The following is a 23,939-nucleotide window of genomic DNA, read 5'->3' on the forward strand; positions in this document are numbered from 1 at the left end:
TTTTCAAAGAGGGTCTACATCCAACAAAATCTGCAGAGGAAATAACCCAAAGCGTCAATTGAGAAATTGCTCACTGGGTTGTCCTGTAAGAAATTGCCAGAAAATAAACAAATTTCCTAAATAAGTATTTAGAACATACGAGAAATAATTCTTACAAGAGGTTTTGAGAAAAGGCTTAAATAAAAATCACTCGGGGGAAATGATTTCTTATTCTAATGTGTTTTAGATGGAGCCCTTAAATGCAGAACTGATCAAAAAAACCCACTCTCTTGAAGATCACATTCCTTGACTCGGGAACAATTCAAAATTGAGAGAAATAATGGTGAAATCATGAAGAACCATTGTATGGAAGAGACACAAAAATTGGTTCGAATATGTGGATGAATGAAATTCAAATTTGAAAACAGACTTTCAAACTGTAACAGCAATAATAAGCATTGCTTAAAGCTTACAACAATAGCTGCCATAGGTCTTACTGACTAGTCTCAGAATTTGCAAGTCAGGACAGATAGATGCATGTATCTATAAGAAGACATAAAATTTAGATGCTGTCCCACCTGTAGCTAACCCGCTCCATGTCAGAATCTTCCCTTTATCACTTGCAGTTAAGCCTGTATTTTTCAATAGGATCACAGAATAGAGGATTTGAGCATATGAGAACAAGTATGCTACAAAAAGAGAACTCAGTACAAATCCATAAACATTGATGCCAAAATATTTTGTTTGTTTTCGTGTATATCAACATCAATTTCATGTACTTTTCCCATTTCATGTATCCTTAATTATGTTATATGAAACTCCCTAGTCATCAATGATATCATTGTAAAAGGAGATTTAATAAAACGGGAATCTAGATGATGGTTCATTGGTACAAGAAGATCAATCTTTCTACATGGCACATCATATTCACCAATGCATATTAGACCCTTGTGTTAGAGAAAATTCTGAGGGAAGAGTCTCAAGAACCCTGGCACTGGAATTTTCTGTGAAGAAAAATCAACTTACTGCCTTTGAACATTCAAAAATAGATATCACCACCAGGAAGATCTTACCATTTTTAGTTTTTCTTTAACATTGTGCATGGCTTATCATGCAACCAAAAGTGTTAGCATGATAGTTATAAAGTTCACCCTCGCTATCAGCACGCTCTCAATAGCAAGAGAGTTCATGCATAAAGAGCGATCTGTACATAAGTTATTAATCAGACAAACTAAGCAACCATCGAATGTCTTTGTACACATTTAGCTACTAAAAATAATAACCTCTATCAGGGAATGTAATTAGGTCTATTTGCTAGTTTAACTTGCTGACTCTTAGAGTGTTCATTTATAGCTTACAACCTTAGAGCTTAGATACACTAAGCACGCTGAGTACTTAACACCAAATCCATATAAAACCTCTACAGACGTGCATAAAGGATGAATTGATATCTTGGATATATTTGCAAGCTCACCCAATGCTATTCCCGATTCTCAGTGCATTTATTTTCAATGTTTGAACAAAAGTAATGCAAGTTGTTCATCAGAAATTTTTTCTTCCTTGTATAGCTTATGTGCATCTGCCATTCTTGCTGCCAGTTGATGTTTACACTGCCAGTCCAAAAATAATAAATATTATAGGAAGATGCAAAGTAAGATGCGCAGATAAGTAAAACATGAGGTAGCATTATTCACTAGGAGGAGGGAAGGTAGGAAGTATCATTAATATGGAACAGAATCCTGTCACAAGGATATGCTACTGTTAGTCACTTGTAATAACAGACATCAAGTGGATGATAACCCAATGTTATCAGAACAGGACCAGTCATCAAACTGGTCGACCCCAAAAATGTGAACCAGACCAGAGCTGGAAAAAAACTAGTTGACTAAAAATACATAAAATATTCAAATTAATAAGAAAAAAATGCATATATATCCATGTGCATCCATATGAACCAAAACCATTTATACACAACAATGCAAAGCTTCTCATTAATATAGCAGATAAGAGTGCACATCACAGAAATAGCACTTAGTGCAATACATCTTCAAACTAAAATACATCAACAAACAAGCTCTAAATAGCCTCTAGAATCCAAAAGTAAGCATAGTACTACTACTGACTATCATCAGAATTAGAATCATCTTAATTCTCATCCTCCTGATCCTTGGGGTCAGAATGAGTGGACTCTACAATGGGATTCTAGCTTGATTTCCCCAGCCCTGAAGATAGTCATAACTCTCCCTGTGGAAGGGATTAAATTTCAAATCTGTGGGTCACTGTATGTAACCCGGATTCGGTGAGAAAAGGCTGGTTCGGTACTGACCCAGCCTTTTCTGGTTTGGGGCCACCAATTGAACTGGTTTTGCCTCCCAACTGATCAGACTGGCTGATCCCACCACTTCCGGTCCGGTTCCGACAACATCGTAACAACCACAGCCCAAAAAAGGCCCATAAGGCATGATGCCAAAACTGCTAATGATGTTAGTACCATGGTGAGGGAAGATGCTATCAAATTAACCTGGGGACTTACACCCCAAAAGACATCTTCAGGATTGGTAAAGCTTTAGGGATGGATAATTACTGATAAAACAACTGTCTTCTAACTGTTATCCATGTGAGCAAGAAACTTACACAGAGTTGTTCACCTCTGTTCACTGTTTCATAGAAAAATGCATAGCATGTACAGTGGTGCTCCGCAAAACATAAGTACTGATCACTGTTTTTTGATTCTCCAGCAACCTGAATGTCACAAACAGATGAAAACAGCATCTCAAATGTTATTGTCAAAGAGAACACTGCAGTGAATTGCAAAATAGCTAGGTCACCTGGTAAACTGCACGGCCACTGGGTATGCCAACTATACGTTGTACACCACCCTGATCTAAAATTCGCATAGCCCGCTCGAAGTTCTTCCCATAAAGGAAGTGAAGGCTGTGGACATGAAATTATCAGGCTACAAAGAAAACAAAGTGAAACAATGCATTAAATTTGCCATCTACAAAGTACGCAAATTACCCAATAAGTTCTCTGCTGATGAGGAGAAACAGAGAGAAGATGCAAACAGCCTATGATAAAACCTGCTGGTTAGGTGATAATAAAGCAGCATCTACAATGCCTGATGGACAGACGTGCAGTCAATCTACTTCATTTTGCTATGCATTTTGAATCTATTCAGTTAATCAATACAATATATACATGACATAATGTCAAACGGATGTATTAAAATTAAGAATTATGATCTTCCAAGTTGTACAAGTTATGCATTCTTAATTTAAATTTGGTTAGGCAGAAAATTACTAACAGGCTTGCTATTGTGGTTCTATTGAAGCTGATTGCAACAAGAAGATATACGGAACAGAAGCCAAAACACAAAAACCAAATTGTGGAAAATTCCAAATACTGTGAAGAATGCCCAATGATATTTTTTCATCGTAAGGGGGCATTCTTATAGGTTTCGCTTAGGGACTTTGTTGCAATCTTGGGTTTCAACTTTCATGAGGTAGGTGACAGTGTGGGGCCCAATTGACTAACAGAATGTGCCAAAAGAGTGTTTTAGGGACCTCTGCATCCAAGAGTGCATGGACACTCCCTACATGTTAAGGAGCTTGTGCGCATTCCCAACAAGAGGGAGCCTGTACAATCTCCTAAGCATAGAAAACTTCCCAGAAACTGTTCCTCAGTTCCCAAAAATTCCTCTCAAAAGCTTCCAAAACACTCCTGAGTTCCTTCCTTTAAATCTGGAACATTTTGTTCCCATTCCAATGCTCCCAGAAATGCCAAAATGCCAGGAACGAGTTTCCAAAAGTCCAGGACCAGTTTGTTGGATATGTGTTCTATTCTTTGTAGTATTGGGGTGGTTTTTGGATCAATGTTGTTGGCCCATGTTTTCCAGCCAATGGCTCTTGGTCGATGGTTTTCGGCAATGTTTCTTTAGCTAATGATTTTTATTGGCAAATGGTTTTCTTCCATTGTAATCTAATTCCAGTCAAGGAATTGGGGTATCAGAGGTTGGAGAAAATCTATATACATTGTATTGTACATGGCATCAAATCCTTGGCCCAAGTTTGATTCACCAAGTTACATCGGAAGGGTGGTTTTGGACTGTTACCCACCACCTGTGGGCAATGTCACATGGTTCGGGTTCAGGTTCGAGTTCGACAATGATTAAGTTCGATTCGAATTTGAATTTTATTATAAGGTTCGAATGAGGTTCGCCATTAAATTCGAGTATGTATATATATATATATATATAATTTTCCTAAATTTAAAATATAACCCAATATAATATTTATACATTAAATTTTTAATGCTTATATTATATAATATAAATGAAATTGCCTCGTCCCCACACATATATATAAAACATAAAAAATTATTAAATTTAATATATAACTCATTATAATATTAAAATATTATGTTTAATATATATGAAACAATATATAACAAATTATTTATAAAATTATCTTTCTATAAGATATTAAATTTAAAAGCAATTAAATTAAGTTAAATTTAATAAATAATTTATTATAATATTAATATATTATTTTTTTAAAATATATAAAACAATATGTATCTACAACAAATTATAAAACTATACTGATGTGATTCAAATTAAAAAAAAAAACGTTAAAGCTTATTCCCTAACCTACCGAAGCGTCATTCCTCTGCGTAACCTATCAAAGTGTTATTCCTCTCTGTGCGAGTGCAACTCCATCGATGGTTTCTTAGCATATATTATATGTAAAATCGTTGGCTCTCAGACGCGTGATGGCCCTCATATAGCATACGGTTATCTTTGTGCACATTTTCATCGTGATGGTAAAATTTGAATATAAATTACCTTATGGAATGTCACAAAAACCATTGTCTGTGCGCTTAACGACCCTAACAAAGTTACCCTTCATCTACACGCTTGATGACTCAAATCGAGTTAGTGGGGCAACTTGAATATAAATAATCGATAGGAACTTCAAAATTAAAATATGGCAGACAACAGACCCAGTACCGTAAAATAACGCAAATGAAAAAGCGAACTTGAACCGAACATGATCGAACCTCATGCGAATTTGAAAATATTTTTGAGGTTCGCCGAATTTCGAACCTAAAGGTTCAAATTCGGCGAACCCTGTGACATAGCCTATGGGTGACACCCATAGGAGAAAACATTTCTCTTAGGTGGTCCTCAGTCGGCAGCTCCTTGCAGCCACCAGATAGCTCGATGTGCCACTATCTCCACCACCTAAGCCAATCATGTGGTCCCTCGCCCATCTGTTATGATCGTATGCTTGAAGTGGGCCTCTCGACCCCGAAGGTATTACTTTTCATTGTGTAGTTGGGTAATTTTGTTTACTTATCATGGACACTTTTGGGCATGGACTAGTGGGGGGATTCGGCAGAAAGAGTGGATTAGGTTTGTACTCTTGTCTCCTATGACTGATTTGGTGGTTAGCCTTGTATCCTAGTCCCGTGGGATCTCCTTTACTGGCCACTAGCTTTAGGGCTGGCACTACATGGGAAATCTCGATTTTGGTTGTGTGGTCCCACTTCCCAACACCATATACATCACTCCCTTCCACTCATTTTAACCCCATTCATCACTTTTCCCATCCGGGTCCACATGTGTCCACTGGGTCCACATAAGGTTAGCCTCCCCCTCCCCTTGTCCACACTTTGGGTCAGGCCTAGAACGATGCCTGGAGGTTGATGCAGCTAAAAAGAAAAGAAAAAGCATAATTTGGCCACTCTCAACAGGAAATGTACCACAAAATGCAAAAGATGGTTGGGACATACAAATTTAGCACGTGGACAAAAGCCAAACATGAGCTCTACCCCTTATTTATGGCCATCACCTTGGTTCCTATGGGCCATAGATGAGCCCCCTTAACATTAAGGAACCCATGATCGTCCCAATTCCTAGTGGGCAATGAAATGCCCTACCTTAAAAGGGGGTACCTACTGCTATATTTTATACATCATGCTCTCATCCCTTGGAGCCCCGAGCAGTTATGAAGAAAAATCAATCAAAGGAAAAAGGCATATGAAGAAGGGTGGAAAAACAAGGGCTAGGGTAACTCATGTAACACGATATGCTCCTTCCTACACTCATATACCCAAGTGTGGGCTTCCCCTATTATAGCTACCCTATACCATGGCATGTGGCTTGGAGCCTTCCCTTGATCCCCACTTCATTCCATCACTATATCACATGCCACCCACCACATGATGGATGTACCATGGACATGTCACCCCCTTTAAAGGCTGAAACCACCTAATAGGGTCTTTGGTTAACCCCCTTATTGAGTTGGGAGACACATGTACATGCCAAAGCCCACTATGGAAGGGCATGCCAGCATGAAGTTCCCCATTGATTCCATGATTTGTAAGCTCTTTTACTTGATTTCTCTAATGATTTGTTGCATTGGAGGGCAAGGGGACGCATTGGATCTTATGCAGGATTGCAGGTGGGCCTCCATTTGGGGTTCGATCTCCCTATACAGGGTCCAAGCCCTTCAGAGGGCCACATGGACACTTGTAGGGTGAGCGTTGAGAGTCATGGGACTCCACCATAGCAGAGAGTACTTCATGGATCCACAACACCATTCAGTGATTGCTCGTGTTCCACCTTTTTGGATGGGGATGGTGCACCTGGACCACCATGCCTAGCCGACTGCAAACTTGTACCACACACTTGGAAGAGGTTCCAAGGTCCAGATGAGGATGTGCCTCACTGCGGGAGACAAAGGGAGGGTTTATGTCATCATCGTAGCCCTTACAGATGGTATACAGGCATTATCGATCCACTTGGAGACCCATGAGGACATCATATTGCCCCCACACCCACTTGGGGCACCACATATGACTTGCTTGGATATCAAGGGGCCAAACCCTTGTCCACTATGATGTTCATTCTCTCACCATGGCACACTTTGGACTTCAACAGGTCTTCTCAATGGCCCAACGACTCATTATGTTGATTATTTTGCCCTCTTGAGAGGCTTATTCTTATGTTATTATCTTGTTGGGCTTGTCACCAAGCAATGTTATTATTACACATTATTTTATTATTTGGGGCTAAATAAGCCAAATTAGGCTATTCGAATCCCCTATTGGATTGTATAAATAGATGAGAGGATGATTCATTTCTCTCATTGTCACTTGGATTCGATTAGTACCTCTTGAGAGATTTTCGCACTTTTTGTTGGGATAACTTTTTGGAGCTTTCTTAATGCACTATGATGTTTGGATTTTCGCTATTGCCTTTGGAGCTTCTTTCTAATGCGAAATTGATGAATGGATATACTCTCTCTCTCATATAAGTCGAATTTTTGATGTTATTCTTGTTATCTTACTTGTCAAATGCATGTATCTTGTTATCATTGTTCTTGTATGGGTTAATGTAATGTGAAATTCTTCTGGACCTTAAATAAGCGATTAAATGCATGTGTTGATCTATGAGGTATTGGGTGAATGTTCCTAGGTTGAAGACCTCGAAAATTTCTCTTTCGCAAATTTGAAGAATAAATTCCTATTGAGCTAGTTGTTGCCCTTAGAGAGGCTAGTGAAGACCAATTAGGGCTCCTTAAATCATGAAAATTCTTGATCTTTGTGTATCTTGACTCCATTAAGCCCAAGCAATAAGGCATTGATCCTCATATCCCTTTGGTGGTCAAATTTACCTCTCTTTTCTTCACTTTTCCAAATTCTAGGCCTTGTGAAAATTCCTACTATTGAAGGAACCCCTACTGCAGCAAATCTAAATCTACTTCACCTACTTGATTTTCAATTTACATTCATCAAGTTATTCTTCTAAATACTGAAGCAAATTACCTCTGCAACCTACACTAATTAAATATTTGATCTCATGAAACAGAAAACAGAGCAAAGAACAAGATACATAGGACACACTTATTTTTGGACACAATAGTCCCCAGAAAAACCCAATGCGGGAAAACCGGTGCAGCAGTTCTAAAGGTTTATTATTATGCAGGAGAAATATCTGAATACAAATCTAGGATGTTCATCTAGCAATCCTTTACAGAGAAAATACTGGCGGAAAATCTGAGTGAGTTTTACCTCACTTCACCCAGCAAAATTCCGGCTGATCCAGCACAAGACTGGCTAACCCCGATTATTTCTGTGTTGGCTCTCCGTCAACCCTGTATCACCTTCTTTGCCCTCTACGTCAGCTCTCCCAGTTGTTCCAGCAATTCCAGCAGCTCTGGCAATTCTGGATTCTGCGTGACAAGCAGCTTTTCTACGTCAACTCTCCCGACTATTGCGTTGCCTCTGTGTCGACTCTCCCGACAGTTTCGGTTGTTCCGGCAGTTCTAGATTCTATGTGACAGGCAACTTTTCTGCGTCAGCTCTCCTAGCCACTACGCTACCTCTCTGCAAGCTCTCCCCGCCTCTCTGTCAGTATTCTCTAGAAAGTCTTTCTCTCGGATTCTCACTGTCCTTCTGCTATAGAATGATCACTAAGTTCAAATTTCTCAACTTCCTAGCCCCAAAAATCGAACTCTAGATCAATTCTCTCCCTCTATGTTTTTCCAAATGAACCCCAAGCCTCCATTTTATACTTTTCTTATTGAGTCTTCAACAGCCGAGATTAAGTCTCTAATCAACGACTAAGATTAAAACATGACTTGATCCGCCTTCTAGATCATTCTCACCCATATTTTGATTAATACTCATTAATATTTTAGTTTCCCTAAGTTTAGACTTAGGGACCCCATTAAAAATATTAATTATTTTAATAAAATACAATCCGGGTGGAATTTCACCAAACATTTATGGGTTCTTTAGAACTCATGTGCCTTAGCCTCTCCACCAATTTTCAAGGCTAGAGCACTTCTGATGCTACCAAAAACTAACAGGCCTCACAATAGAGGATCACCTAGGGCATCAAGTGAAATCCATTCTAGCCATTTTGAACCCTTGAATTTTAGTCCACTACTGCATTGGGGTTTTCTCAATAGGTCCTCCAAATTTGAGGAAAATCTGAGGGTGGAATCCCGAGATATTGCAAGCCCTAGCAGTAAGACCATTTCTTTCCCTAGGTTGATTTTGGGTTAGTGTCCTTGTTAATTTTAGGATAACAATGGTATGTTCTATTCTTAGAGCAATTTTACTTCAATTTTCTTTATTAGCCCAATATTATCCATTATAGGAAACACATCAACATGATAGTAAAATGCAGATAGAACATAAACAATAACAGTGGAAGACAAGCCAACACAAGAGGACACAAGATATGGTACCAGCCAAGGAGAAACCCCAATATGGGGAACCCTTGATCAATTCTTCTTATAATTCTTCAAAAATTCAACACAGAGAGAGAGAGTACAATTTACAATATTCACTTGCCCAAACTGATCAATCAAAACAGCAGAAATAGAAAGCCCTAACCAGAAAGTCAACGTTGGTCAACAGGGCTAAAATTGACCTCCAAAATAGCTCGCTCAACCTTGGTCAACTCGGCCCCCAACAACAAGATAATGCAGCCCAAAATAGTCCGAAAATAACTAGTCAAATCTGGTCAATAAAAGTCGACGCAACAACTTGAATTAGGGCAATCCACATTGGTCAACACAAGGGTCAAACTGATCCTTGATTTTCCTAAGATCCCGGAACGATATTGCGCGCTCTGCTCTGAACCGCGGAGCCGAGTTTAGGTCTGCCGCCACCACAGCTCTTGGACGCAGCCATGAGCGGACCAGGGGGTGGGGAGTCCGCTCCCACCCCGCCATTATCCTCTGAAAATGCATTTCGAAGACTGTTAACGCAGAAAGGGAAGAAGCAACAGATCTCCGAGGTGCCGAAATTCATAAAAAAGCTTGAGGAAATACCAGAGATAGCACTTCCAGAGGAACAACCGATTAAAATTGCTCTTGCACTGTCTGACAAAGGCCTAGTAGGGCAGTTTATGGGCCGATGGTCGTCCATTAAAACCACGAACGATTGGATTCAGCGAAACTGGAGACCCCAGCTGAAAAATAACGTGATTTGTTATGCTGTAGGACGAGGCTATTTCATTTTTGAATTTACCACCAAAGAAGATCGCGACCTGGTGTTCAGAAACGGGTCGTATTTTATGGGAAATCAGGGACTGTATCTCAACAAATGGAGTCCTGACTTTGACCCATCCGTCGATGTCCCCAAGGAGGCATCGGTCTGGGTTCGCTTACCTAACCTCCCGTTACACTGTTGGAGCTATCAATCTCTGCAGAAGATTGGTAATGGGTTGGGTCGATTCATTGACAAAGCTGATCACAAGGGCCAATATACATGTGCTAGAATCTGCGTGGAAGTCGATTTGGAAGCCGGGCTACCAGAAGCGATCAAACTCAAAGTTGGAGAATGGCAGCACTACCATTGACCTCCAAAATAGCTCGCTCAACCTTGGTCAACTCGGCCCCCAACAACAAGATAATGCAGCCCAAAATAGTCCGAAAATAACTAGTCAAATCTGGTCAATAAAAGTCGACGCAACAACTTGAATTAGGGCAATCCACATTGGTCAACACAAGGGTCAAACTGATCCTTGATTTTCCTGAGATCCCGGAATGATATTGCGCGCTCTGCTCTGAACCGCGGAGCCGAGTTTAGGTCTGCCGCCGCCACAGCTCTTGGACGCAGCCATGAGCGAACCAGGGGGTGGGGAGTCCGCTCCCACCCCGCCATTATCCTCTGAAGATGCATTTCGAAGACTGTTAACGCAGAAAGGGAAGAAGCAACAGATCTCCGAGGTGCCGAAATTCATAAAAAAGCTTGAGGAAATACCAGAGATAGCACTTCCAGAGGAACAATCGATTAAAATTGCTCTTGCGCTGTCTGACAGAGGCCTGGTAGGGCAGTTTATGGGCCGATGGTCGTCCACTAAAACCATGGACGATTGGATTCAGCGAAACTGGAGACCCCAGCTGAAAAATAACGTGATTTGTTATGCTGTAGGACGAGGCTATTTCATTTTTGAATTTACCACCAAAGAAGATCGCGACCTGGTGTTCAGAAACGGGCCGTATTTTATGGGAAATCAGGGACTGTATCTCAACAAATGGAGTCCTGACTTTGACCCATCCGTCGATGTCCCCAAGGAGGCATCGGTCTGGGTTCGCTTACCTAACCTCCCGTTACACTATTGGAGCTATCAATCTCTGCAGAAGATTGGTAATGGGTTGGGTCGATTCATTGACAAAGCTGATCACAAGGGCCAATATACATGTGCTAGAATCTGTGTGGAAGTCGATTTGGAAGCCGGGCTACCAGAAGCAATCAAACTCAAAGTTGGAGAATGGCAGCACTACCAGAAGCTGGACTACGAGCAGTTGCCTTTCAAATTCCGAACCTGTCATGAGCACGGACACTTCCAGAGAAACTGCCCAAAAGCCCCAACAGGGAACACGGTTGAAGAAGAAGGATGGAAAGAAATCAGAAAGGGAAAGGTTGTTCCAAAGCCTCCGGGACAGAACAACTCCGCTCCAATGGGAAAGCCTCATTTTAACCCAAAAGCCGTTGCTGCTTCTAAAGATGGACCCTCCTCTGGAGAAAAGGTGGATGACCAGGAGACCCAAGAGGAAACAGGAAATAAGGAGAAACAAGGGAAAGTAAATGAAGTTGAACCAACAGTCCCTCCACCTGTGGATTGTCAGAGGGGAAATGAAGGCAACGAAGAACACATTAGTCTAGCCTCAGACTCTGAGGGAGAATCAGAAGAGAGAGATTCTGAAACTGACAACTCGCTAGTCACCCCAATCAAGACGACTAGAGGGCGGAAATCCAAGAAGAAACAGAGAGAGGAAAAAACTTACATAGATGTCCTCCAAGGTTCCCAAAAAACTCTCAAAGCAATGATGAATACCAGATCTGGGCGCAAGAGTAACAAGGCTCCAATAGGAGCCTCATCTCCCCAAAATAGTAAATAATGAAATACGTCTCCTGGAACTGCAGAGGTTTAGGTAGCAGGTCGAAAGAGGAAGCCCTGAAAGATATAGTGAGAATATACTCGCCTGAAATCCTCCTCATCCAGGAGACAAAGTTGGAGGATTTTCCTCTCCTCCAATCCAGTAAAGTTTTTTGGAAAAAAGGCCATGGAAGAGCGGTTAGTGCAAGAGGCGCCTCTGGTGGAATAGCCACCTTTTGGAACAGCGCCATATATGACTTCATTCAAGAAAAAAGCAGCCCTCACTGGCTCTTCATTCAGCTTCTCCACAAGGATTCTGGTCAGCAAGTAAGTATGTTTAATGTTTATGCTCCTGTATTGCCAAGCGAGAAAAAAATTTGTTGGAACTCGCTTCATTCATTTCTTTTAGAGCAAAACCCCGGGAATATCATCATTGCAGGTGACCTGAATGTCACCCTTGCTCTTGATGAGAAAAAGGGAGGCTCCATCATCAGGGATCCGGCCAGAGAATGGGTTGAAGATATAATGTTGGGCTGGGACCTGGAGGACATTAAACCTTCTTCAGGTAAATTCACCTGGTCCAACAAAAGAATAGCCCCCAACCACATTGCTGCCCGGTTGGATAGATTCCTTGTCCACTCTTCTTTCCTAACTTGCGGTCTTATGGCAACCTCTAAAATTATTCCAAATCTCACCTCTGATCATAAGCCCATTCTTCTCGAGCTTTCCCTGGATAGCAATCTAGGCCCCATTCCATTTCGGTTTAGCCCTCTTTGGATCCAGCAAGAAGGCTTTCAAGAGATGGTCTCTGAATCTTGGAATAGGCCCGTCCATGGTTCTCCATTCTTTGTGTGGGAAGAGAAAATTAGGGTTCTAAAAAGAAACCTTAAAGATTGGGCTAAAAGACTGCAATCCCCCACAGCTAAAAGAAAAGAAACTCTAAACAGGCTCGCTGCTCATCAGTTAGATATGGAGCATAGTCCTGTTTCTCAAAGCTTGCTCCTAAAAGAAGTCGAGCTTCAAAAAGAGGTTCATAGATCTAGCAGGGAGGAGGAAGAATTTTGGCGACAGAAGTCTAGGAATCTTTGGTTGCAGTCCGGAGATAAGAACACCAGCTTCTTTCATAAGCAAGCCGAAGCCCGAAAGAATTTCAAATCAGTCTCAGAGATTCATTACCAAAATACTGTGATTAAGGATTTCGAAGGCATTAAGAGAGCTGCATATTCCTTCTATCAAGATCTTTATTCGGCTCCTGAAGAACCAGCTATTGATCCCCATTCCTATCCGATCGATTTAATTCCCAAATGCGTCCAGGATTCGGACAATGCCATGCTGACTGCTCCGGTTAGTATGGAAGAACTAAAGGATGTTCTGAACAGCATGGAGCCTGATAAAACCCCAGGCCCAGATGGGTTCTCAGTCAGGTTTCTTTTGACTTGCTGGTCAACAATTAAAAAAGACCTATTGAGAATGGTCAGAAAATCCCAGAATTGTGCAAAGCTGGGCGGTGGCATCAACTCAGCCTTTCTCGCCTTGATCCCAAAAGAGAAAGGCGCCTCAGACTTCAGCAGATTTAGGCCAATATCCTTGTGCAATTCCAGTTATAAGTTGGTCTCCAAAATAATAGCCAACAGGCTTAAAAACATTTTGCCAGACATCATCCCTGAAAATCAAGGCGGATTCATAAAAGGAAGAAAGATATTGGACAACATTGTGCTGGTCCAAGAAGCAGTTCACTCTAGTTGCCAAAGAAAAGAGAAAGGTATGGTGATTAAGCTCGATCTGGCTAACGCATTTGATAGGGTGAGACATGACTTTTTGTTCGTTGTGATGAAGAAGCTAGGCTTCTCAACAGTCTTCATAAACTGGGTGAAAGCCTGTATTGCCTCACCATGGATCGCGCCTTTGGTCAATGGTCGTTCTACTGACTTCTTCCAAGCTTCTAGGGGCCTGAGACAAGGATGTCCTTTGTCTCCGCTTCTTTATGCTGTCCAGGCCTCGGTGCTTAGCTTCCAACTAGATCATAACCAGCAAAATCAAACTCTGCCTGGCCTCAGAACTACTCACAAGGTGAAGGACATTAATCATGCCCAGTTCGCCGACGACACCTTGCTGCTCGGAGGAGCCAACATAATCTCTGCCAGACATTTCAAGAGGGAGCTGGACATTTACAGGTTGATCTCAGGCAGCAAAATCAATTATCGAAAATGCTCTATCTATGGCTGGAACTGCTCGATCAAAGAGCTGTCTGATATTGCAAGACTTTTAGTAATGGATGGAATTCGAAACTGGGAGTCATTTAAATACCTTGGGATCCCAATCTTCAAATCTAAGCCTAAAGTTGCTCACTGGCTGCCTCTGCTCAATAAGATAAAGAACAGAATCCAAGCTTGGGGTGCCTCTTGGCTGAATAATGCAGGGAAAGTCACCCTTATGAAATCGGTCCTAATAAGTATGCCCCTATTCCAAAACTCTATTCTCCTTGCCCCCAAAACCTTTCTCAGCAAATTGGACAGCCTGTTGAGAAGATTTCTATGGGAAGGTGGGAATAACAATGATAGAAGGATCCATTTAGTGAACTGGGAAACTCTCAAGAGACCATTTCTGGAAGGAGGCCTCCATCTGCGTAACTTGGCTGCCCAAAATCTTGCTTTGGGATCCAAGATTTTGTGGAATCTAGTCTCTGGAAATACTAGCTGGAGTAAAAGACTCATTCGGAAGAAATACTTCCAAGGGCAGCGCTTGAGATGCCTGGATAAGCCTCCAAGAATTCTGAAAGGATCTCCGATCTTCAACCTTTGTAATGCTGCTAGGGAGCAATTCAGCCATCACCTTTATTGGATCCCTGGTAATGGAAGGAAAATCAAAATCTGGGAGGATTCGATCTTGGGTGATCAACCAATGAACCAGGTGGAAGGTCTTGCAAACATCAAAGATTGGCTTCAGCCTTGCAATCTGCACACATTGTGGGATATCTCGAATTGGAAAGAAGCTCCTGACAGAACCTGGGATGGTTGGAACCTGGGGGAGGTCCCCATTATGCTGCAGGGGGAAGCTTCTTTACTATTAGACCTGCTCCAAGGTAAATCTCCGTCAAAGGCCACTGCTAAAGACAAAAGAGGCTGGGGATCCATCTCTGGCCATTACACTGTTTCCGAAGGTTATAAAAGAACTATGGCTGTCCCATATGCTCCGCCCAATCCAGCCCAATGGAAATTTATATGGGATTTCCCAGCTCTTCCCAAAATCGACTTCTTCTGTTGGACCGTTGCACACCAAAGCATTCTTACCAGAGATAACTTGCGAAGACGAGGGATGGAAGGACCTTCCAGATGTCCACTTTGCTGGTCTGATGAAGAAACTATTAGTCACCTGTTGCTGCTTTGCCCCTTTGCTCAAGAAGTCTGGAGGGGAGTTCTGCTGTTAGATCCAACTAATCTTGATTTTCCAGATAACATCCCTGCCCTGTTCAGATCTTGGGCTAGCTTATCTCCCTTCTGCGTTAAAAATAAAAGTCTTCTTAAAACCAGTTGGATGTGGCTTCCTAAATTCATTTGCTGGAAATTGTGGTTGGAAAGGAATAACAGAATATTTCGAGAAGAAAGTTGCACTGCAATAAGAGTTATCTCAAAAATAAAAGCTTTGTTGGGCGAGGCTTTGGAAGCCAATTCTGCCTCAAGGAACGAAATGAGCCTGGTCAAAGAGGAGGAGCAATGGTTCAAAGCTCTGGTTCCAAATCTGAAGGAAAGGCCCTTTCCTCCTGTTTCCGTCCATGCCAACTGGGAGATTAGGCTGGAAGAGCTAGAGTTCATTAAGTGGAGATCGGCCCTGGATGATCATTGTTTATTCTTCGACGGGGCCTCTAAAGGAAACCCTGGGGTTGCTGGCAGTGGTGGAGTTCTATTGGGACCTGGAGGCTCTCCGGAACTGAGATTCCATTGGGGTCTGGGAATCGAAACCAACAACAGAGCGGAAGCTCTTGCATTGTGGCAGGGGCTGACTCTGGCGATTAACAGAAATATCCTTTCTCTCTCTGTCTTTGGAGATTCAAGACTTATCATCCAGGCAATACTACACCCTAAGACCTCCCATCAGGTTCAATTAGCCACCATTATCAGAAAAATCAGGCTATTACTGCCCAAATTCAATAAAATCTCCTTCTATCATATCTTAAGGAATCTCAATTCTCAAGCTGATATGGAGGCCAATCTTGGCTCCCTCTGCTCTCGGAGATCCCTGGTGGTCAACTTAATTGAATCTTCTTGTTTCATCCCCTAATATAGCTGCTGATCGACCCTCCTTTCCTTCTTGATCTAAGGGCTTTCTACTCTCCACTCACTCCTGCCCTTTGGGACCTCTTCTCAAATCAATCTAAGTAAACCGATGACTTCAAGCCTGATATCAGCTATCGTGTTATCAACCTCTGTTTCCATAATCCTGAAATTTAAACGTTTTATTCCTGCCCCTATTAACTGGGAAGAACAGGGTGAAACTAAGCATGAGGCCCGCCCTTAAAAAGTCCCGTCGGTTTCTCCTCCACATTCATGAGACTTCCCATACGGCAAAGGAATGATACCCTCCGAGCTGCGCTTGACTCCCTGCCCCTCATTTGCAGAGGCCTTTATCAGTTCTTACCATCCTACTTCTCTGCCCAAATCAGTTACTACAAATTGCTTATAATTCAGTTTTAATTAGCTTTGTGGGTCGCGGTATTTTCCAGATCCCAGGAGATAGAGAAAGAATCAAAGGATCTCTATTTTCTGTTGAGTTCCTGCTTTACAAGAGTCCTCAAAGGACCCACAAGGGCGCAACTAAGTTTCAGTTTCGATCTTATTCTCAATCCGGAAGGCTGGGTTCAGCACAAACAGAGCCTCTCTCTCCCGGAAAGCAGCATCCTCTGTACTATGCAAAAACTTGCGATGGAGCTTCCAGTTGAACCAGCAAACTCTCCAAAGCGTGGTCAATCAGGTTCCTACGCCATTGATGCTCTTTGGCACAGCAAGATCAAGTTCCGCAGGAAGATCATCAGCATTGAGGCTCTTTGGCACAGCAAGATCAGGCTCCGTAGGAAATCCTCTGGTACTGTGCGTCGTTCCTCCTAATCCAACAGCCAACACTAAGAGATCTCATGCCAAAGTCGACGAAGCTCTTTTTCTGACTCAGAACAGCGGTTGGACTGGCAAATCTCCGGATTAAAGGCGATCAAACCCAACACCTTTAAGACTTCCCAAATCTCTGTCTCTGACTGTAAAAGCAGAACTGTAAAAGCACGCGGTAGCTTGTTTGCCGCCCAAATAAATCTAACCGTTACTGTCGCAAAAAAACACAAGGGTCAAACTGCCTTGGTTTTTGTGCCCAAAACAGCAACCTACCCAAATAGAAGTCTCCCTCACAAGACCAAAGTCAAACAGGGTCAACAGTGGTCAAAGTCAGCCTCTTCAAATTTCGGCATCCTGAAATTTCAGTCAAATCCGGTCAACACAGCAGCTAGAAAAGATAGTCTTCCTTTCGCACGCGTGGAGAGAGAGGCCCAAAAATTTGTACCTAATCAAGATGAGAGAGAGAAAGATGAATGAGATGAGATGCCAAAATGAGGAGGAAGCACCTTATATTTATACACAGCGTTGAAGGCTGAAGGAGGCTAATTTGATGACTGACCGACCTTGACAATTTGTCCATAATCAAAATAAATTCATAACTTCATTTGTACATGTCATATTGGGATGATCTTTAGATCAATCCTACACCTCTCGGAAAGAGGAATCCAGTAAAAATATCAACTGCCTCATAAAAGTTGTCCAAAGTGATGTTTGGCGCTAGTTGCCAAATTTAACGCTCCCTCTCAACTAGGGAGAACATCACCTGCCAAATTGCATGACAATCTGTACCATCCTTGTCACTGCACTACTTTGCTCTGCTCTGTTGAACCATGAAGAAAGAAGAAATGATCGAGATTGTATCGTACCATTCTCCACTGACCCGAAGTTAGTATCCAACAACAGAGAGTGTCATACCACTCTTAACTGACCCGTAGTCAGTTTCCATTGATCCCAGATCAATATCAATATCCTAGCATGGGGAGTACGGTAGTACACGATGCATCCATCGGCAGTACTATGGTCCCTATCCTCATTTCCCTACTCATTGGCCAGATGAGAGGTATTTCCCATGAGTCCCGGACTGGATGGGTAGGATGTGCCAACAAGAGAAAGTGAGCCATTCATCTTGCTCATATGCCATAGGGGAGGGTGAACCACTCAGCCTATGCATATGCCACCATGGGGTATCACAGGGGAAGGTGAACCATTCACCCTGTACACAGCGCACCACTAGGGGAGGGTGAGTCACCCTATGGTCGTTCATCGCTCCAAGAAGTACCCCAAGCCCCCTGAAGCTCCCAGAGCTCACTATCCATCTCATACAGGACCCTCATAAGAAGGTCTCTCCACAACTGCAAGTCGTTCATGGAAGGTTAAGAATTTGACCTTCCCGAGGTGCTTCATAAGAATATCGACATCCTGCTCATCGGTCCCAATATTATGGAGCCTTATTGCTCCCCATTGTACCATATCTCGGATAAAGTGGTACCTGATATCAATATGCTTGGAGCGATCATGAAACACGGGATTCTCAGAAAGACAAATCCCACTCTGGTTGTCACAGAAGATCACGGTGGTATCCAGCACATGTCCAAACAGCTCACTAAAGAGCTTCCTCAACCAGACAGCTTCATAAGAGGCCAAACTAGCAGCAATGTATTCAGCCTCAATGATGCTTAAAGAAACCGATTTCTGCTTCCTGCTCATCCATGATATTGAAGCAAAACCTAGAGAGAAGCAACATCATGATGTGCTTTTGCAATCCACCACACTGCCAGCCCAATCTGCATCAAAGTAACCATGGAGCCTCACATTCCTAATAGTGTATCTCAGTCCATAAGTGATTGTGCCCCGAGATATATCAAGAGATTCTTGGCAACAATCCAATGTATATGATGAGGCTCGACCATAAACTAACTCAATGTGTTCACTGCAAAAACATATGTCCAGACGGGAGTTCACCAAGAACATCAGGGCCCCTATGAGTTGACGATACTAGGAAGGATTTCCCAAATCGGGCCCGGCAGCACTTTCGCATAACTTCTTGAAGTTAAGTTCCATCTGAGTAATCACGGACTTGCAATCCACCATACGAAATCTTTCAAGTAGTTTCACAACATATTTTACTTGAGAAAGGAAAATCTCCACTGGCTTTTGCAAGACCTCCAACCCTAGGAAGTAATTCATCAGTCATTGGTCCTTCATATCAAATTCAGAAGCCAACTCTCTCTTACATTGATGAATAAGAAGGTCTGCACCTATCAGAAAAAGATCGTCCACATAGAGTACCAAGATGAGAGGTCTATCATTCTCAACCTTAAGTAAAAGTTCGGATCAACATCACTTCTTGTAAATCCCAGCTTCATCAGATACCTATCGATCCTCTCATACCAAGCCCGGGGTGCTTGCTTCAACCAATAGAGGGCTTTCTTCAACCTGCATACGTGTGTTTGACAATCTTGAACTTCAAACCCCTTAGGTTGTTCCACATAGACTTCTTCCTTAAGTGAACCATGCAAGAAGGCAGTCTTGACATCCATCTGGTGTAGATTCCATCCTTGCGAGGCAACAAGGGCTATAATCGAACGGATGGTGGTGTAGCGAGCAATAGGTGCAAATATTTCATCATAATCTACAACTTCCTTTTGAGAGAAGCCTCAAACAACAAATCTGGCCTTGAACTTCTCAACACTTCCATCAGCGCCATGCTTGATCTTGTTGAGCCATTTAGAGGTGGCAACAGATTTGTCCTAGGGTCTAGGGACCACATCCCAGACATCATTCTTCATAATTGACTCATACTCTTTCTTCATAGCATCCTTCCATACTTGTTGCTTCACAGCTTCTTCAAATGAGCAAGGTTCAGAATGAATAATGGTGCTCATAGCAGTTAAGTACCCCTTGGTACCTATTAGGCTTCTTGCTTTCACGAAATGTCTGCCTTCGTGCAACATGTCTCTCGGCATCTTCGAGAGTTTCCCTCAGCCATGAGGGTCTCCTTTTGGGGGAGGAGGGCTCATGAGGAGGAGGATCAATGGAATCCATCGGTTCTTCAACATCAGGAATCGGCTCATCCTGCGAATCTCCCTGATTTCCTGCATCTGCTTCTTTGTCCTTCCTTGGAATAGGAAGGTTACTAATCTTCCTTACGGTAGCATCCTCATCGAAGGTGACATCATGACTCAACTCTACTTCTCTATGACCAGGCACATAGATTCTATATGCCTAGAAGTTTCACTGTAGCCCACAAAAGTTCCTTTCTTCCCAAATGCCTCCAATTTACTTCTCTTTTCTTTCGGCACATGAAAGTATACAAGACTACCAAAAATTTTAAATGAAAAACATCAGATTTCTTACCAGTGAAAACTTCTTCGGGAGTTTTGAAGTCCAAAGCTTAATGAGGGCATTGATTTTGAACGTACACATCAGTGTTGGCAACTTCTCCCCATAGGAACTTTGGAAGTCCTTGATCATGAACCATGGCACTAGTGGCTTCTATAATGGAACAATTCTTCCTTTTAGCAACACCATTTTGCTCAGGACTATATGTAGTAGTACTCTCCCTCTTAATGCCAACTTCCTTGCAATACTCATTGAATTCATTTGACTCATACTCGGTTCCATTATCGGTCCTCAATATCTTGATCTTCTTCCCTGTTTGATTTTCCACCAAGGCTTTGAAGGCACAGAACCATGAGAATATTTCGTCCTTCTTCTTCAAGAAATATATCCAAGTTTTGCGAGAGAAGTCATCCACAAAGACAGCATAATATAAATATCCTCCTAATGATGTCACAGGCAACATACCAGATAGATCAGAATGAACCAATTGCAAAATGTCTATGGTCTTGCTATCACTTGAGGGGAATGGTCCCCTTGTATGTTTTCCCTCAGCACATCCCTGACATACACCTTCATGCTCTATTTTGAATTCGGGCATACCTGTAACCATCTTCCTTGCATCGGGTAGAGCCTTATAGTGAAGATGAGCAAACCTCTGGTGTCATAGTTCGGATTGAAGAGATGTGTCGCAAGACATGGCTCCCAGTGGACTTCCTCCAGCTTGATATAAACTGTCAACCCTGAATCCAAAAGTAAATGCTTTTTTGAAATTTCTTTTCCACACACGTACCTTTCCATCGATGAATGCCACCTTGAATCCTTTGTCTTCCATCGTCGAGATAGACACTAGATTCTTCTTAATATCAAGTACATATATTACTTCTTGAAGATGAACGGTGTTACCTTGATTCAATTAAAGGGAAACATTCCCAACTCCCTTCACAGGATATGTGGCATTGTCTCCAAGGATAATTTCCAAATATGTATCCTTCTCTATCATTTTTGAAAGAGCTTCCTTGTACCCAATGAAGTTCCTTGAGGCACCACTATCAATCAACCAATTTACCAAAGTATCCGGAGGAGAGGCAGCAGAGAGGGTAGATATAAGATAAAATTCCTTTTGCTTAGAATTTACAACATTAGACTCATCATACCTGGAGTTTCTTGTTCTTTTAGAAGCTCGATCATTTCCAAGTTGAGTAGCGGAAGCATTCCTTTTCCCTTTGTTGTTGAACCTACCATTCCTTTGATTGTTGTTGTTGCCCCTGGAATGATTGTGATCATCATCATGAGATGTGTCCCTTTTATTTGGACACTTCCTGGCATAGTGACCAAACTTGTTGCAAATGAAGCATCTTCCCTTCCTTCCATTTTTGAATCTCGGTCTTCCTTGACTTTGCTTCTTTGAACTTGCATTGTTCTTCCTCTTGGCACGAGCAGAGAAAGCGATAGGATTATTCCTGTTCAAAGGCATCTCCAATTCCATCATCCGTTTCTTCTTGAGAACATCTAGTCAGCAATTCTTCAAAACCTGGAATTTTGTCGTTATTGAGAATAGTAGTGTTGAACACATGCCATTTGGCAGGAAGATTTGAACATCCCAACCAACCTGTCATATAGCTCCTTTGATGTAAGAAACTAACTGCTTATGAATAGAATCCTTGATGATCTTCTTGGCTTTGACTTCACCCTTCTTGTACTTTGTCTTAGCAGTAGCCGGTGCATTTGAAGGAGGTTCCGGAATCTTTCCCTGCACAATCCATGACATTTTGCTCTTTTAAAGTAAAATCAAGAGACATCTTCCATGCACGATGATCAGACTTATCATGAAGCTTATCATCAGACTTGAAGTAGGATGTGGAGGCCATTGAGACTTGTTCTTGATCAGTGATTGCTCTTCACTCTTGCTTGGGCTTTGTCTTCACCTCAGCTCTGATACCATGTTAATTTTAGGATAACAATGGTATGTTCTATGCTTAGAGAAATTTTACTTCAATTTTCTTTATTAGCCCAATATCATATCCAGTATAGCAATCACATCAACATGATAGTAAAATGCAGATAGAACATAAACAATAACAATAGAAGACAAGCCAACACAAGAGGCACAAGATATGGCACCAGCCAGGGACAAACCCCAATGTGGAGAAAGCCTTGATCAATTCTTCTTATAATTCTTCAAAAGTTTAGCAAAGAAAGAGAGTACAATTTACAATATTCACTTGCCCAAACTGATCAGTCAAAACAACAGAAACAGAAAGCCCTAACCAGAAAGTCAACGTTAGTCAACAGGGTTGAAATTGACCTCCAAAACAACTTGGTCAACCTTGGTCAACTCGGCCTCCAATAGCCAGAAAATGTAGCCCAAAACAGTCCGAAAATAACCAGTCAACGCAGCAACCTAAATTAGGGCAGTTAACACAGGGGTCAAACTGCCTTGGTTTTTGTCCCCAGAACAGCGACCTGCCCAAACAGAAGTCTCCCTCACAAAACCGAAGTCAAACAGGGTCAACATTGGTCAAAGTCAGCCTCTTGAATTTTTGGCCAAATCTGGTCAATGCAATAGCGAGAAAAGACAGTCTTCCTTTCGCACGTGTGGAGAGAGAGGCCCAGAAATCCGTACCTAATCAAGATGAGAGAGAGAAATATGAATAAGATGAGATGCCAAAATGAGGAAGAGGCACCTTGTATTTATATGCAATGTTGAAGGTTGGAGAAGGCTAATTTGATGGTTGGTCAACCTTGACAATTTGTCCATAATCAAAATAAATTCATAACTTCATTTGTACATGTTAGAATGGGAAGATCTTTAGATCAATCCTACACCTCTCGGAAAGAGGAATCCAAGAAAAATATTAGTTGCCTCATAAGAGTTGCCCAAAGTGATGTTTGGCCCTAGTTGCCAAATTTAACAGTCCTCAATTGGGTCATTGCATTTGCATTTCAAAGAAAATTAGCCCTTTGATCCTATTCTCCTCCCTAGTCAGGTCAAGCCCCTCAATTGGTGATCAACTCCATACCTTTGACCTGGCTTGGGTCCACTTGGCTTCTTTGTGGTCCTACAACTTTATAACTCAAATTTCACAAGGATTACAATGAAGCTATTCCTTCACAAGAATTCCTAGGTCTAGGAAACTTATTATCAAGGGATACCATCCAAACCTAGGCCCAAGTGTCCTCTTAGCCCTTCCTAGAGAGCCCATCACCTTGCTTCCCAAGCAAGTAAGCCATTTATTTGAGCCTCTCTTGTGAATATGCCTTAGGAATCACTCTCTATCCAATCGTAGATCCATCCTTCCTAGTGATTCCCCTTTATACCCGGCCTACTCCCATCGGTGAAAGTCTGTAAAGAGCAAGAAGCGTTAGCTGAGGTGACAAGTGGCTATCGCTCCATTGTTGCCCTTGACCTAGTAGTTGCTCTATAGGATCCCCTCCTAGGACCCTTGCTTGTTTGAGCGGTAACATGGACTAACCACCGCACCTTTGGGAATCGATCTCATAGACTAACTGCCACCTTGGGAACATGGTACTAACCTCCCACTCAAGATGATGTTACCAGTTTGGAAGTTTACTAATGCCTGAGGATTTTTGTGTAATGGCAAACCTTTACATAATTC

At 42.1% G+C, this 23,939-nt stretch overlaps 1 protein-coding gene across 7 annotated transcripts in view; it reads right to left on the minus strand.

The window, feature by feature from the left end:
* Window positions 1-476: 476 nt before the first annotated feature.
* The window catches only part of LOC149197308 (uncharacterized), a 50,136-nt gene continuing 26,673 nt past the window's right edge, over window positions 477-23,939 (minus strand). For 2 of the 7 annotated variants that reach the window (XM_089405822.1, XM_089405826.1), the window contains 3 exons: window positions 2,808-2,913; window positions 2,614-2,721; window positions 2,030-2,451 (listed from right to left, as the gene is read on the minus strand). In XM_089405822.1, coding sequence (XP_089261948.1) covers window positions 2,236-2,451; window positions 2,614-2,721; window positions 2,808-2,913 — 430 coding nt within the window. In that variant the 3' untranslated portion in view covers window positions 2,030-2,235. Of the gene's footprint in view, window positions 1,590-2,029; window positions 2,452-2,613; window positions 2,722-2,807; window positions 2,914-2,997; window positions 4,141-23,939 lie in introns of those variants that run through there. The other 5 variants (XR_016254755.1, XM_089405824.1, XM_089405825.1 and 2 more) reach the window with 5 other exon arrangements.

The sequence above is a fragment of the Pinus tabuliformis genome, chromosome 2_2 (assembly GCF_031772625.1).
Source record: "Pinus tabuliformis cultivar Carrire ecotype Pingquan chromosome 2_2, CPIR1, whole genome shotgun sequence".
Taxonomy (NCBI): domain Eukaryota; kingdom Viridiplantae; phylum Streptophyta; class Pinopsida; order Pinales; family Pinaceae; genus Pinus; species Pinus tabuliformis.